At 41.2% G+C, this 16,470-nt stretch overlaps 1 protein-coding gene across 1 annotated transcript; it reads left to right on the plus strand.

Moving 5' to 3' along the window:
- Positions 1-2,217: 2,217 nt before the first annotated feature.
- On the plus strand, positions 2,218-6,821 carry cnga2b (cyclic nucleotide gated channel subunit alpha 2b). The gene is made up of 6 exons (XM_034204120.1): positions 2,218-2,432; positions 2,549-2,659; positions 3,333-3,509; positions 4,400-4,507; positions 4,625-4,731; positions 5,350-6,821. Exons 1-6 carry the CDS (start codon positions 2,332-2,334, stop codon positions 6,819-6,821), a joined length of 2,076 nt encoding a protein of 691 aa, XP_034060011.1. The 5' UTR covers positions 2,218-2,331.
- Positions 6,822-16,470: the final 9,649 nt, after the last annotated feature.

Below are 16,470 nucleotides of genomic sequence, written 5' to 3' on the forward strand. Positions count from 1 at the left end.
GGATTAAAACTGCGACTGCCAGGCTCTGTCAGAGAGACGGTGATGAGGAGGCCGTCTCCTGTGGCCTTCATCCTCTCAAAGCTCCAGTTTCTTCTGATAGACAGTCTGCATGCAGTGTGTTGAAAAAATAGTTTCAACAAAACTTTTTTCTAATTGTATTTTATTAACAACAACAAAATGAAATGAAGGGAAAAGGCATTAAAGAGAATGGCAGGCCAAGTTTCATATTAAACTTGGAATAATAAATAAACCAATGATGAAAATATTCCTGATAAAGACAAAACTACACACCAAACTGCGCAAAAATATTAAGCCAAATGTGTCGCAATTTAACCCTATTTGCAATACCTTTTGAAAAAACGTGTATTAACATCCAGAAAGATTTATTCAGGTCCTTTACTTAAGTTAAAGTACTCATTAAAAGTAAAATGATTTCTAAAAGTACTGAAGTATCTTGCAGATGATATATGACATTATTAGAGAAAAATACTGATGCCTCAATGTGTCACTCATCAATCATCTATTACTTCGGTGACAACTGGTTCAAAATGTAACAATACTTGGTGTTTTATCTAAGAAGTATATAAAAAAGTGGAGTAAAAGTTTCAGTGTAACATGTATCGTAGAAGTATAAAGTAGTACCATTTGGAAAGTCAAGTATGAAAACTGATATTAATCACAAGTTTAAGTACCATTACTTTAGTTATTTTCCTCCACTGCAAGCTAATATTTAACCAAAGTAAATATAATATGATACACATGATTATCAAATATGTCAATGCAGAATAATGTCAAGTAAAAAGCCTAACATTAAGTATTAGCTCAGACATTTTTTACATCAACCATTTGTAAAGAGAGCTGAAGACCAAATGGGACAAAAGAGATGTTGAATGCTCTGCTTCTCCTCAGTCTGAAGCTGGATTGTGTCTCCGCCCTGCAGCATCTCCCATCCTGCATGTAGATAGGCGGACTACAGGTTGAGAGGGGAGAGCACCTTGAGAGGAGGCTCACAGAAAGTGTTGCCAGCACAGGACTTGTGGTTGTTTTTTAACTAGTCTTGGATGCATTTTGAGGGTGAGGCTGAGGATGGAGCGGCCGTTAGAGAGCGGCTCTGGGTGTCTCTGTGTGAAGTCACCGTGAGGATCTTTTTGGAGTAACTGAAGGAAACTAAAGGTAAGAATAAACCATGTTTGAACTGATTTACATTCCCAGGATTTTTATATTTTCCCCCCTGGCATTTGTAGGGCAATGATGTTAATTTAATAGAGTTAAAGAAAAGAAAAAAGGTTGTTGAAATGTGCAGCACAGTGTATTACCAGTACAACAAATAGAAGCTTTAATTAAGTAAAATATATAACAAAAATATTTGTATGGAATTATAGGGAAGCTTTTTGTCACCATGTTAATGAAGATCATTATTTGTATTACAGGTTAAGCTTTTTCATAGATCTTTCCTGTTTATTAATAAGGAAAAATAGTATTTTGCATGACCAAAATGCACGTAAAGTAAACATTTATAATTTTTTCATTTATTTTTGGAAAGTATATTTTCAATAATAATTGCCCATGCTAGTTAGCAATACGTGGGAATAATCCCATAATTAGTACAAAGTTTCACTGTTGCCACTCAGAAACTTTCCATAAAATAAATGCAGAATTATTCAAAAATGATAGAACCATAAAATAAAACCTAACAGGAAAAACCACTAATGATAATGGGTCTCTTTGCAGTTAAATTACCACTTGTTACAGCCCTCTCAGTGACTGCAGCAGTAATGACACATACATGAAACTCTTTGTCCTCAGTGAACACTCTGGTTTCCTAAGCGATGCTGCTCCTGAGGGAGATCAGCTGATTGGCTGGCTGAGTCCAGAGACTTCAGGCCGACTGTGTGTGTGTTTTCGTTAATGATCCGCCAATTAGCCACACAATGGTAACAGTCGCCTAATCACCTCTTCATGTGTCAGAGGGTTGAAAAGCGTTACTGCTCACGTTCTGGTGGGGGGGACGCTCCGAGGAAATGGCATTGGGTTCATCAAAAACATGCATTCTTAGGCAATCATGCAGTTTCTCTTATAGCTGCTTCAATCACCACAGCAACCAGGTGAGGGAGGGTGGCAGACAGTCCCAGACGTCCCCCTGTCCCGACTGTAATCTGTCACACGCACCATAAACACCCCCACAGACACCTTAAAGAACTCTTCTGCTGCCAAGTGTCTCTGTGAGGAAAGTCAAGTGAACCTATATGCTGAACACTGCCATGCACACCGAGTCCATGACCACAAAGGAGGCAGTAACATTAGAGTTTGTCCACACCTGCAGGCCTGAAGATGACGGGCCACACAGCGGAGAGAGACCGGTCCCCACACAATCTGTCAGTAAAGACCACCTTGGAGGAGGAGATCGGGAGAGCCGAGAGCATTCTGAGCAGGTGAGAACTGTTTTAAATCATGTGTTTTAAAGTCTTTGTATCAGAGGTTGGTTTGACAGCAGGAAAGCATGTGAGGTGCAAAAAAGTGGAGTCCACATGTATGTTTTTACTCCCAGGGTGCCGTCTGTGTGTGATGACACATCCTCAGAGCTACAAAGAGTCGCCGCTCTCGATCATCATGGACGCAATTCCATAAATTCATTTCAAAGGAATGGAGCCATGTCAAGGTAAAGCCTCCTTCACAAAGCTTTCAGACACTCACTGATCAATGGCGACACATTGTTGTGCAGCTCTTTTCATATTCTTACTTGTTGAATAATGTTGTAGCAAAGGTTGGTTCGCTTCTTAAAACAGTCCATGGCTAAAAAAAACATGATGTACCAACTGGATTCAGGCTCTCACAGATTCTGGTGACTTTGTGTTCTAATAAAACCAAAGAAATAGGCCTGTATGTTATTGTGTAAAACTAGTTTCTGGTGTACTTTATATCCCAGAATCTTTCGAAAATTTTTTAATTTGATTAAACTAAAATTGGGATTAAAGATAATTCAAGACAGTTCTTACCCATTAAAATGTTATTTTAAGACAAATTCTGGGACTAAACCATTTGTACAAATTATAATATGTCACAGTAAAAGCCATAAATTAATCCAAAAAAAAGTTTCTAGATAAGACAAGATAAAGTTGTTCTTCTTTAAAGATGCTTTTTTATCAAACAATTACATATGTTTGATAAGAAAGATTAATTGTGATTCCTGTCCTTTAATCGTCCAACCAAATGAGACTGTATTCATGCTCAACTGTATTGATTTGGCTCCTTGTGTGACTGTCATGCTTTTATTCTCATATATCAGAAAGTTCTGTAGGATGTGATGAGAGTCTGTGTGTTTCCTGTGTCAGGCTGGTGACCCTGGTGGTGAGGCTGAGGGAATGGGCCCACAGGAGCCTGCTGGAGGAGGAGGAGCGTCCAGACTCCTTCCTGGAGCGCTTTCGTGGCCCTGAGCTGAGAATGGCCCCCAGTCGCATCAGCAACACGCAACCAGACGCTAATGGCAACAATCCCAAAGGGATCTTTAGGTATGCCAAACTAAACCGAACACGAGAAACACGCACACCAGTACACTTCTGTTATTTCCTTTGTAAAACAACAACAATTGAACAATTAACGTTGTTAATACCAGACACGTCCCAAAATAAAAAATACTCAATTTATTTTTAACATGTATTAAATATATCAATCTTGATTGTTTTGGTGTGTTTTGCCAAGTGTTGAAGATATTGGGCGTATTGCTGTTTTGCTTCTCTGCAATATAATGAAACTTTACGGCACTCGCATTGTGATGCTCAAAAAACCAAATGAATACATTTGAAAAACTCAATAGCAATGTCTTTTTTTTATTTCAGTCAGTTTTATGTAGGAAGTACACCTGTTAGTGCTTGAGCAAGAGCCTTTGAGCCACAAACAGATGCACACTTCCTCTTGTCTGGTGATGTGGTGGAAGGAAAAGTGAAAGAGAAATGGCTGTTAGGTTTTTCATATGTAATTTTCTTCCTGATATCTAACCATCTACAATCCACATCAAAACAATATTTAGTAATAAAGAGCACTAAAGGTAAGAAGAAAATATGTGTTTTGATTTTGGGATGAACTGTTCCTAAAAAGTTTAAATAAAGGTTTTTCTCTAATAAAAAAGGGCAGTTCTGCTCTCAGAGATGTTGATTAATCTCTATGATTTTTCACATTGCTCTGTATGTTATTGCATTATTCTGTATTTCAATATAATGCAGTACAATACACCAAGTCTCTTTTAAAATAGTAACAGTATGCATTTCATTGCATTGCTTTATCTGGCACCTGCTTCTATTTGTCTGCATGTTTTTGCAGTGATATGTACTAACTCTATAGAGATATACATGAGCCACAGTTGTGCCTGACTTTATAATGTGCAATCTCTCCTTGTTTTCAGGAAAAAGTGGAATTTGTTTGTGGTGTCCCCATCCGATAACGCCTACTACCGCTGGTTATCTGTTATTGCCGTAGCAGTGCTCTACAATTGGTTCATCGTTGTAGCGAGGTAATGACGCCACAATGGTTATCTGTGAGGGTAAAGAGATGATGGATGTAGTGTATGAGTGTTAATGTCCACTTCTTAGGCTGGAGCAGTACATATTTTATATTTGTATATTCACAGGGCATGCTTTGAGAAGTTACAGGTGGGCAACTACATCTGCTGGCTGGTGTTGGACTACCTCTCTGACTTTGTGTACATCATGGACACATGCGTCCGACTTCGCACAGGTAATGTATTTCAACATACAGCTTCTGGCATCATGACACAATGTAATTCAACAGAGGTGCTCTACTTTAAATAACCCATGGAAATATGTTTGTTTGACTATTTAATGTCATATGTTTTAGCTTCTGGAAAAAAGGACAATCCTGGTAGAAATGTAAATGGTTGTCACGTTCAGCACATTAGCCAATGGATTAAACAAAAACAAGTTATCATAACACATTTAAAGTGTTTCTTAAAACCTTTGCACATCCAGCAGACACAGAACAACATAACATTCCTTGGGTTGGGTTTCTGGTCAACTAGTCCAATACTTAAACACCTTTTAGCTTTGTTTTGATCTACACACCAACTCCTGAGGGAGTATCTGTCTCTTTCGCTGCTAAATGCTTCACTATGTTCACCAGCTAGTAGCTAACTGTGTTTGTCATGTCTGCCATTTGTTAATAAGCAGGAAATGTACAGTTCATGAGATGTTGCTGAAACAAGAAGGCAGAAGCTGTCACTGACAGACGGAAAAAACAAAACAATGAGCTAAAAGATGCCAAAAGGCAGATATAAAACACACCTGCAAGCTAAGATTGCTGCACAGCTGAATTTGTGCTTTATTATCTTGGTCTCAGGGTTCCTGGAACAAGGTTTGCTGGTGAAGGATCCCGCTAAGCTTCGAGACAGCTACGTCAGGACTTTACAGTTCAAACTGGACGTAGTGTCCATCCTGCCCACTGACCTGGCGTACATCTCCACCGGCATCCACACGCCACAGCTCAGGTTCAACCGCCTGCTTCGCTTCCCACGCATGTTTGAATTCTTTGACCGCACTGAGACACGCACCAACTACCCCAACATGTTCCGTATCGGCAACCTGGTGCTTTACATCCTGGTCATCATCCACTGGAACGCCTGCATCTACTACGCTATATCCAACTCTTTGGGATTTGGATCGGACACTTGGGTGTTCCCAAACATTTCCAAACCTGAGTATGCCTCCTTGACTCGGAGTTATGTCTACTGCCTGTACTGGTCAACTCTCACTCTTACCACCATTGGAGAGATGCCTGCTCCTGTGCGGGACGAGGAGTACCTGTTTGTGGTTTTTGACTTTCTCGTTGGGGTGCTGATCTTTGCCACAATTGTGGGAAATGTTGGCTCCATGATTTCCAACATGAATGCCACACGTGCCGAGTTTCAAGCTCGGATCGACGCCATCAAACACTACATGCACTTCCGCAGAGTCAGTAAAGAACTGGAGACACGCGTCATTAAGTGGTTCGACTACCTCTGGACCAACCAGAAAGCAGTAGACGAGCAGGAGGTGCTGAAGAATTTGCCAAACAAACTGCGTGCTGAGATAGCGATTAATGTACACCTGGAGACACTAAAGAAAGTCCGCATTTTTCAAGACTGTGAGGCAGGCTTGCTGGTGGAGCTTGTGCTAAAGCTACGCCCTCAGGTCTTCAGTCCAGGGGACTACATATGCAGAAAAGGGGACATCGGGAAGGAGATGTATATCATAAAAGAGGGGAAGCTGGCTGTTGTGGGAGATGACGGGGTCACACAGTATGCTCTCCTCACCGCTGGCAGCTGCTTCGGGGAAATCAGCATTCTGAACATAAAAGGTAGTAAGATGGGAAATCGTCGGACAGCCAACATTCGCAGCTTGGGTTACTCCGATCTCTTCTGCCTCTCTAAAGACGATTTGATGGAGGCAGTGACCGAGTATCCAGATGCTAAGACTGTGCTGGAGGACAGGGGCCGGGAGATCCTGCTGAAGGAGGGTCTGCTGGATGAGACAGAGGAGGGCGGCGGGCTGCAGAAGGAGGACACAGAGGAGAAGGTGGAGAGGCTGGAGTCCTCTCTGGACACGCTTCAGACTCGCTTTGCCCGTCTGCTCAACGAGTACAAACACACTCAGCAGCGGATGAAGCAGCGCATCACCCTGCTGGAGCGCCAGCTGAATCAGACAGACTGCGGCGCAGATGCGAGCGATGACATGTGTGCAGAGACAGACCCGGGGCCTGGTGCCCACACAGAGGGGTCTCCGCATCGGAGCACTGTGCAAACGGAGGACCAAAAGAGCCCAACAAAACACTGAACACAGAAATAAGGATATTTTAGTTTGTTATTTAAATTGTGAGAATGGTTTATTGGTTATCTGTGTGTAAAGGGTTGTCTGCATGTCAATAAACATACAAAGAAAGTGTATAACGCTGCTATGCCCATGCAGTTGTTGAGTTCTTGTCTATGTCAAAACCAGTGGGTTTAATGGCCTGTATATGAACTGAAGTTTTAAGGTTACTTTACCAAACAAGCTAAATTAAGGTATAAAAAACACATTACTGCTTAAAAAAAAGAATCTAGAGCACACACAAAAAATTGCGAATAATGTTTAAATGTCACTCTTTATATGTCAGACTAAAAGCACTGTATTTTGCAAGTTGTTGTAGTTTTGGGTCCCTTGTAAACACCTTGTGTTTGGTTGCATCAGCAGAGGGACTCAGTTCTCTCGACATGTTAACATTACGGCCCTGTGCACCTCGTCTCTTGCTGCTCCTCCTGGGGAAAAAGTCCAAGGAGAGATGGTAGGAGGTGATTTGCTCAGTTCACATACACAAACGAATTATTTTCCAGTGTCCTAATGTTCCGTGTCAGATTATGATTATCATAACAACCTTTCTTCTGTTGTGAGACATTTAAAGGTGGTTATTTTGGCCCTGGGGAGGTGACTCACTTGCAATGTGCAGCTTATTTTTCAATTGTTTATTTTTATTTGCTATAAAATGTACTTTTCCACTCTCATCTTAAATCGAGTAAGACATTTTGTCTTTGTGTTTAGTTGCTTCTTTTATGCGCTCACTCTGGATCGAGGGGCGGGGGATTTTCCATTTATTCAGTCCTCTGCATTCCAGGATACAACTCGACCACATGAGCAGTGTCGATAAGCGCAGCTGGAACAATGCCTCTGCTGCAGAGCGGGCTCAAATAAAGGATCAGGAGGTAATGGGTGCATATCCCCTGAAGCCCCTGTAACTTCCATTTGTACCTTTAGTTACTTTAAAAATTTTGATTTTTAATTTGAAATATAATCAACAGTTAAATAAGATTGTAGTTAAACCTGGTGTAACGTTCACAATCTACCCTGTGGTATACAAAGTAATTAAAATAGCTGCACATTTACCAGCTTTGATAAACACATTAATGCATCCATAATTATAATCAACATATAATATATAAATGTTCTTCAATGGGCCAATCTGCATAAAGAGTACCTTTATTTTAAGTATAATTTGATGCCAATACTTTTGTACTTCTACTTGAGTAATATGTTGAATGCAGGACTTTTACTTGTAACAGAATATTCCTACACTGGTACTTCTACTTTTACTCAAGTACACGATCTGAGTACCTACTTCTCCCACCTCTGCATGTAGGAACTATTGTCTTTCTGCTGAACTGCATCTACATCTACTAATGGGAGAGAGGCGTGCCCATTTCCTTCTGCATTGTGATATGATAGAGAGAAAATAGTTGAATGACTAAAACAAAATACTCTCCTCAGCAGAGCATGTGCAATTTACCACCTGGGCCTTAAAGTGGCGATATCAGAGCTTCTGCTTGCAACCTTATTTTTATCCCTCTGGAGTCGGTGGGAGTCAGGTGCGCATAATTTACGTAATTAATCATATATTTTTGATTATAAGGAGTAGAAATATGATTCAGATATCCGCGGAATCGCTGGAAGAGTAGCTTTCCAGCGGTATCTCCTGTGAGACTGTAACCAGGGCACAGCAGCCAATATGGCCGCTCAAAGCAGCTTGACTTTACACCGTGTGGGATTGGTGGATTCGTGTGTCCGTCAAGGAAATATCGGCCGGCAGCCATCATGGTCTGAAATGACCAATGGACATCAAAAAATCACTAAGGACCTACCCACCAAGTAAAAAAACATAAACCACGTGTCTCCCACATAGGGTCTCCCATCAGTTTACGTCTGTGAGGAGAGAGAGAGAGACAGAGAAAATGGCTAAAAAAAACTTTACAGTTGCCGACTTTGCTAGAGATTTTTTTCGCTAGCAGCCGTGAAGATAGAGCCTCAGAACCTGAAGTCTTCGACTCTTCTTCTTCTGAAGAATACAAAGACAACAACAAGGATCCATTTGGACATGGGTAAATATTACAGTAATAGTGTACTGGCAATGTGTGGGGAATACCGCGAAAATGAACAATAGGTTTATTGATATATTTTTTATCGATAGTCATGAACTTTTTCTTGGGACAAAATAGACTCTCCATTAGCAAACGTTTACTCTGTATTAACGTTATTTTGGTGTGTAAAAGTGAGATTACATGTGTAAATTAATCATTTATTCGTCCCACAACGGAGACATTTACAGTGGTTATAGACATGTTTTTGCCATCGATTATTTTATCATACTGTTCTGAACAGATGAGACTCTCTAGAGCAGGGGTGCCCAACCTTTTTTTAACCGAGAGCTACTTTTAAAGTTGCCAGTCTGCCGAGATCTACCAGTCCAAATAGAGAGGCGTAGTTACTGACAGCCTACTACCAGGTAAATACACACTTCTACTTGTATAAAACTGACCTTTGTACGATGAATACTTCATAAAATACTGCAGATCCTTTATCTTACCTCTTTCTAATCTACACACATACAAGTATTTAACTGAAGCTACACAACAGTGTTGTTGATACAGAGTGTATTCACATGTCACATACTACAGTGGGTAATGTTTTCAAGAAACATTGAACAGTGCTGCCACATATGATACAGGAAAAAAGAAAAGACTCTGAACCCTTTCTTTGCCATTATATAAAAATAGTGTTGCTACAAAAGTATAAATGAGGCTTACTAATAAGACAACTCAGATCTGAAGCTACACAGGAATCTGCTGCCAAAGTGCAATAAAAAAGACAACATTAATAGAATCAAACCTTTTTTTGTTGCATTTTAGTCGAGTATACAAATAAATGCCTTTAAAATAGTATGCAAGCAACACTAGTTACTTAACCTGAATTGATAATAGACTATAATCAATTTAAACAGAACAGATCTGAATGTTTGCATTCTTATACCATTTTGTACAATAATTATCATGAATAAGTTCAAACAAACTAAAACTTACAGCTGATTAATAACGGTATCTAACTTGAGTTTTTATTATATCAAAAACCTGTTGAAATGCTCGTTATTTTTACTGTCCCGCAAAAGCGCGTCGGCAGCCTCCAGGAATGCTTCTTTCACAACTTCGCCGTCTTTGAAATACTTCGTGTTTCGCAAGAACGTGCCTGACACGATAAGATGCTATGGTAGCAGCCTTGCTCTTGTTGTTGGGCCTGGTGAAAATAGACTGCTGTGCATTTAGCTGTCCTTTCAGGCCCCTCCCCTTTTGGAGCGTAGGGCAGAATGAGGAAGGAATTCCGTCTCGTAGCGTTTGTGCACTGTTTTGAAATGCCGCTCCTAAATTACCCTTCTTCGATAAAGCCACGCTCGCATTGCAGATGAGACAGATGGACTTTGAATTGGAATAGATACACAAATAATCATCCTCCCACTCGGAGTGAAAATTATATATTTGGGCTTTTTTGCTTCTGCCATAATTGCGGTCTTGTGTGTGTGCGGACTGTCACTCCTGTTGACACGGACAACGTCAGCGAAATAGTGCCCACTGCTCACCAGCCACGCCCCGACACATGGGGTCACGCCGGCCAATCACAAAGCTTTGATGCGTTCAAGTGCATTATTCTGGCACGGGAAGATTAAGTTATAGGACATTAACGATAAAACAGAATGTTGTTGTTCTATTTTTAGACACATCTCACGATCGACTGGGAATCTCCCCGCGATCGACCGGTCGATCGCGATCGACTGGTTGGGCAACCCTGCTCTAGAGGCTTCTCAATTCTTAAATTTCCCCTCCTCGACTCCTATCCTCGAGACTTAGTCCCGCCCACAGGAGATGCGAGCGGAGGACTGAGGAGGGGAACCGAGGAGAGAGGAGGGGAAGCAGCAGGCAGTTAAAGAAATGAGAACTCCTCTCCTCTGAGCGGTCATTTTAAAGAGACGTCCATTAATGATGACAAGAGGCACAGCAGCACTCTGTCTGATGGACAGATGTGTTCATGACGACTTATATATTTACTTTGAATTAATTGAGAGTGCGGTATAATGAGACAATAACAGGCTACAGATGCGGACACACACACACAAATATATTTATATAAATATATACAATTTAAAGTATGACAGCACTCATAATAACACAACACAATCAGAGACTGGATATATCCCCCCCTCTCTCTGGTCGCTGAAATGGGGAATTGAAATTACGGGCCAAAAGTTGTATTTACAAGTAGGTTAAAAGTAAGCAGAGGACACCAAACCAACTGAGACCCGTCTGTCTGCCGCATCTACGCACTGTACAACACCAGTAGCGTGGCGTGGGGAAACATTTAGGGGAAGCCCATTTTTTGGGTCGGGGGGGCGGTCAATAACGTAACCAGATGAGTGATTACAGCGCCCGGTATCATTTGACACACATTTGTATCACACAGATGCAGGACTTGCACACGCCTGTTATCTAACCGACAGGTCCGCACGCACTCTCCAGCTGAAACTCTCTCCTTATTAATTTAAGCATTTTACTTATTAATGTATGCAGACAATCACACAATCTATGCGATTTTTGGATTTACCGTGCCTCTCAATTGCCCGTGGCAGGTTGGCAAGGTCGATGAATCCTGACGTTGCCCAAGGATTGTTCAGGGAGCACGAATCCTTGTCAAAAAGAAGACATGGCCAGCAAAATAGACGCTGAAGTTTAGCGCTTCCAGTTAGCCACTCCGTGCGGACATAATTGTCCTCATTGAACGTCCGATTCTCTCCCTTTTTCCTCTGTGTACACACAGCTCGAGTGCGGGCATTGGCCTGTCATCGGATTTAATGTTCAGTTGCTGCTGTAGCGGAAGTTTAGTAAAGTTATGTTTGATTAAGTACGCCAAATCTCCACCCTCCATAATGCTTCATTTGCTTGATAATTTCTAACGGCGGTGATGACAGTTACAGTATTAAAACTGATGTTGATGTGATTTGATTGGATGGCAGTGTCCAATCAAATCGCCATCCGCCAGCCGCCTCTGAAGGGAAGCAAGAGGCGACTGGCTTCCCTTGGCATGGCCCTCCATTTTTTTTCACCAAAGGAAGCCAGATTCGGCTGGCCTCCTCTCGCAACAGTGAGTGCAATCTACTGTTTCACCATAACATCTAGAGGGGCGCTGTTTCACTCTTTGTAAAATACACACACACCTACAGCTCCTAAAGCATAATCAGGCTACAGCCCTTGTGTATTTTATTATGTGAAGCACTAAATGGTCTAAATATCGACTCTTTGTTTGTAGTTATCTGCTAAACTACAGCAAATAAAGAGAGTAGGCCTGTTATACTGAGTGATATATATATTATACACACTACTCTGCTTTCTGCACGGACCTCACAGCTGTTCTCTCTGGAAACATCGCAACGCGATGAAAGCAGTTTCTAAAATAATATCCAGGGAATGCATGCAGAGCTGTCATTGGCTGAGATGTGCGTCACGCCTCCACCGTTCCCGGAAATGCATCCGCGGAGGAGCCGTGGAGGAACAATCAGTGTATCCTCGGTTATAGCTCCTCCAGAGAGCCTCCTCGACGCTCGATCCTCGGTGTGCATTTAGAGAAATTAGATGTCCTTCAAAATGGCGCGCTGAAATTATTTTCCGGGTCACTACCGGAGGTCCGAGGAGTCGAGGAGGGGACATTTGAGTATTGAGAAGCCTCTTCTGTCATAGATTTATTTATATGTGTGCCTGTTATTATTTTACAGTCCTGTACAGATGAGACCTTTGTAATCTATTTAGTCCTATGTAATGTTGTGTCAGTGATTTTATACTGAATGTAAAGTAACTGGAATACCTGTGTGTGTGTGTGTGTGTGTGTGTGTGTGTTGTGTGTATGTGTGTATGTGTGTGGGAGGAGAGAGAGAGAGAGGAGAGAGAGAGAAGAGAGAGAGAGAGAGAGAGAGAGAGAGAGAGAGAGAGAGAGAGCGAGATAGAGAGAGAGAGGCGAGAGAAGACTAAGAGAGAGCTCAGAACAGTCGAGAGAGAGCACTCCTGTGATGAACCTCCCAAACTTTCTTTTTATGTGTGCATTGTTATTTGTGCTTTAACTTTATATCAATGACATTAGTTGTAATTATTGTCCTACATTTTAATTTGTTTTACAGAGATGTTTCACAGCTGTCTGGGCCTAGTGCAGGGCTCTCGACTAACTTTTTTCACCATCCTCCCGGAACCGTCCCGAAATACAATCTAAAACGTCCCGAAATTAATGTGGACCGTCCCGAATTTAAAATATTAGTTTTTCTACATTATCATTAGTTAAAATCATTCAAAGTGACCTTTAACATAAATAAAACATCATACAAATCATTAGATGATAATTCATCAACCTTTTTATTTGAGTAAATCAGTCAATCACATAAACAAAGGCCAAATATATTTAAACAAACGAGAAAATTACTCTAACATTGAATCCAATCAAGTCCCATCCAATTAACAAAAAAATACAACACTCTGTCCTGAAGACAGAACCCAGAGTAACCACTAACCAGGATGACAGTCTGTAACACAGTCAGGAGACCTTTACAAACTGCCCCGCCCCCTCGCACACAGACGGGAGAGAGAGATCTCGTCTGGATTGGAAAGCTCGAAAATACATCATAAGCCGCGTTCACACCGGAGTACTTTTCCCCTTTAGTTCCGTTAGTACCCCTTATGTTGCGTTCACACCAAAAAGAGTACTTAGTGCCGAGAACTTTTACCCCCATTTTTAGTGCCTGCTGAGAGGTGGTACTATGCTGGGGGGAAAAAGTACACTAGTTCTGATTGGCTGGACGAATTGCAAACCACACCCCGTAAAACTCTGAAAAGTTTTGTGAAGCATTGTATTTGTGGCATTAGCATTATTAGCATTAGCATTAGCCCTGCGCACCAATGGAGAGAGAATACTTATGGCAACACAAAAAAAAACATGGGAGCGGTGGAGTGATGAGGAGGTGTCGGGTTCTGGTGATTTACTCGGAAGGCTTCAGTAGAAGCTGCTGTCCCCAACTCCGGGGACTCCGGGTGGCATTATACGCCGTGAAGTTGTTTGCAGTCTGCCAGTAAACCCAAAGCAGAAGAAGACGAAGTGACGTCAGCGGCTCAATTGCGTAATCTTCCCTCAGGGAAAAGTACTCCGGTGTGAACGCGATTGGTACTTAGTGCCCTGGGGTAATAAGTGCCGGGGCACTAAGTACTGCAAAGTATGCGGTGTGAACGCAGCTATAGACGCATGTTGTAGTCTTATTGCATATTAGAAACGGAGTTGGCGAAACTAAAACTGCGATATAATGTTTATGTAGCAATAATACATATGACATATATTTTTTAAATGTCTCCAGTACCGATAAAAAGTCCGATAACGTCGGAGCTTAACGTTATCACTGTCTTTAATAATTCCGGCCCGGGACTCGGTACCCATCCCTACATGGGGAGAGGCGCAGCATATTGCTAAGGACTAAATATGATGGAGGGTTCTCATCTCAGCCTTATTACCCATAGGGGATGAAGCGGAGTAAGTAAATAAAGAGGCCGGCGCTCCAGGGTCTGGTTCTGCTGTGCGTTTTTGTGATGTAACGGTACAACATTTCAGAATTCCTCCACGGGATGCCATTGTCATTGTACATCACTCAACCCGCGAAATACACACACTCAGAGCCATATAATAGATATATGGCGCTGCACACACTCAGTACATAGCTAGACCCGCAAATTTGCGGGCACAGCCAGCTGTGCGGCTGGCTGACAGCTGTAGCTACGTACTGTGTGTGTCTATGTGTATTTCGCAGGTTGCTAAATGTTTTGTGCGTGTGTGTTTATGTTGACAAGGAGGTTTAATAACTGTGTGCTACACAAAACGTCCAGTTGGTTTCATTTTCATCGCCGTTTGTAGTAGAGTTAGCAGGGTATTTTTATTTTAACTAGTCCCAAAATTATTTGTTATCCTCCCCGACACTATTTTTTCCGACGACGGGACGTCCTTAAGCTCGAGCCCTGGCCTAGTGGCCCACAGGCGGCGTTTATCCAGCAGCCAGAACATCCATCTGTGCCGGCCCCCAGGTCAAGATCTACTGTGGCTCAAGGGCCTTCACCAGAACCATCACCACCAAGGACCAGCAGACCAGCATCACTACAGCTGCCTCCATCTGCGGCTGCCACCAGGTCAAGATACACCTCAGCACAAAGGCCCCACCACAGCCATCACCTTCAACCCAGCCAGCAAGGTCTCGTGGAGGTCTCGTATAGCACTTGTACCCCCCATCTTCACAGCAGCCAGACCCACTGTCTTGGTTGTACTATTGTAAATAGTGAGATTTTCCAGTTTCTTATATTTATATAAATAGTTGGTTGAAAAAAACATATTTATAATAAATTGTTGGTTGAAAAAAAAAGTTTGAATGCTCAATTTGTATTTGTACACATCACATGAACCTTGGTATGTAATATGAAGTCATTATTCAGTCCTAATGTATCTCAGTCCCTGCTGTGGTGAGTGATAAACACCTATTTTACTCAAAATTCGAATACTTTTTTTTTCATTTCAGACATGAATAACACATTTATATACAGTGTAATTCAAATATTTCACTGCTTTTGTGATCCTAAGACTTTGGTAACCAAATCTAAAACACCAAAACAATTCGATCACATGAGTACATTTGTGTTTTCACAAGAGTTTTGAAGATTTTCCGAAAATCGGATGTCAAATGTTAAGCTTTTGAGCTACTTATCTCATCACACAGTGCTCTAAGGTGAGTAATTTGCATATATAGCAATACCAGAGATTGTCCTGAACATTTTGATATGTAACACATGGGGTGCCATGTTAGAAGAAATACATTTAAAAGGTGATTTCAGAAAACATCTAAAAATCGAGAAAATACCCTTAGACTCTGAAACTTAAAGAAAATGTATTTTGTCAAACTATCAGCTTCTTATTATCAGAACTGCAGTCAAACATGAATATTTTACCTGACTTTAGTGCTTTTTCAATTTTATATAAATATTGTTATGAAAACTTTATTTTAAAGTCTAATTTATGTTTAATAGCTTCCATGTAATGTGACCAAGTGACTCCTGATCAATCTACAATTGTATAACTACACTGGGAAGGTAGGACGCATCTCTTTTATTCGATTTGAGTCCACCTTCTGTTCATTATGATGATTTTTACGATATCATTTATGTAACTCCTAGATTTCTCCAATAGCTTCCTTATAATGTCACCCTATGACTCAAAATCAATGCACATTTGTTTTACAACGGTGGACAAGTAGGAAGCAAGTGGTGCCTTTTTCTAATTCATAAGCATGTTGTTATGAACATTCTACAGTTTCTTTAATGAAACTGAACAGCCGTATTCCGGGGCATTAGGATCTAATCGAGCCAACAAAGGATATCAAAATGCATTCTCCATTAAAGCTTAACTCAGCTGTTTGTCACATTGTTAAATGTGCTGAAATGAACTGATTGTGTAAAGTAAACTGTACCATGTGTACATCTGCTCATCACCCATGTACCATTGTTGAATTGCATTCCATTGATGAAAATGTTTATCAAAAGGTAAAAGCAGACAAAAAACACAGCAC

Source organism: Gymnodraco acuticeps, unplaced genomic scaffold (assembly GCF_902827175.1).
Source record: "Gymnodraco acuticeps unplaced genomic scaffold, fGymAcu1.1, whole genome shotgun sequence".
NCBI lineage: Eukaryota > Metazoa > Chordata > Actinopteri > Perciformes > Bathydraconidae > Gymnodraco > Gymnodraco acuticeps.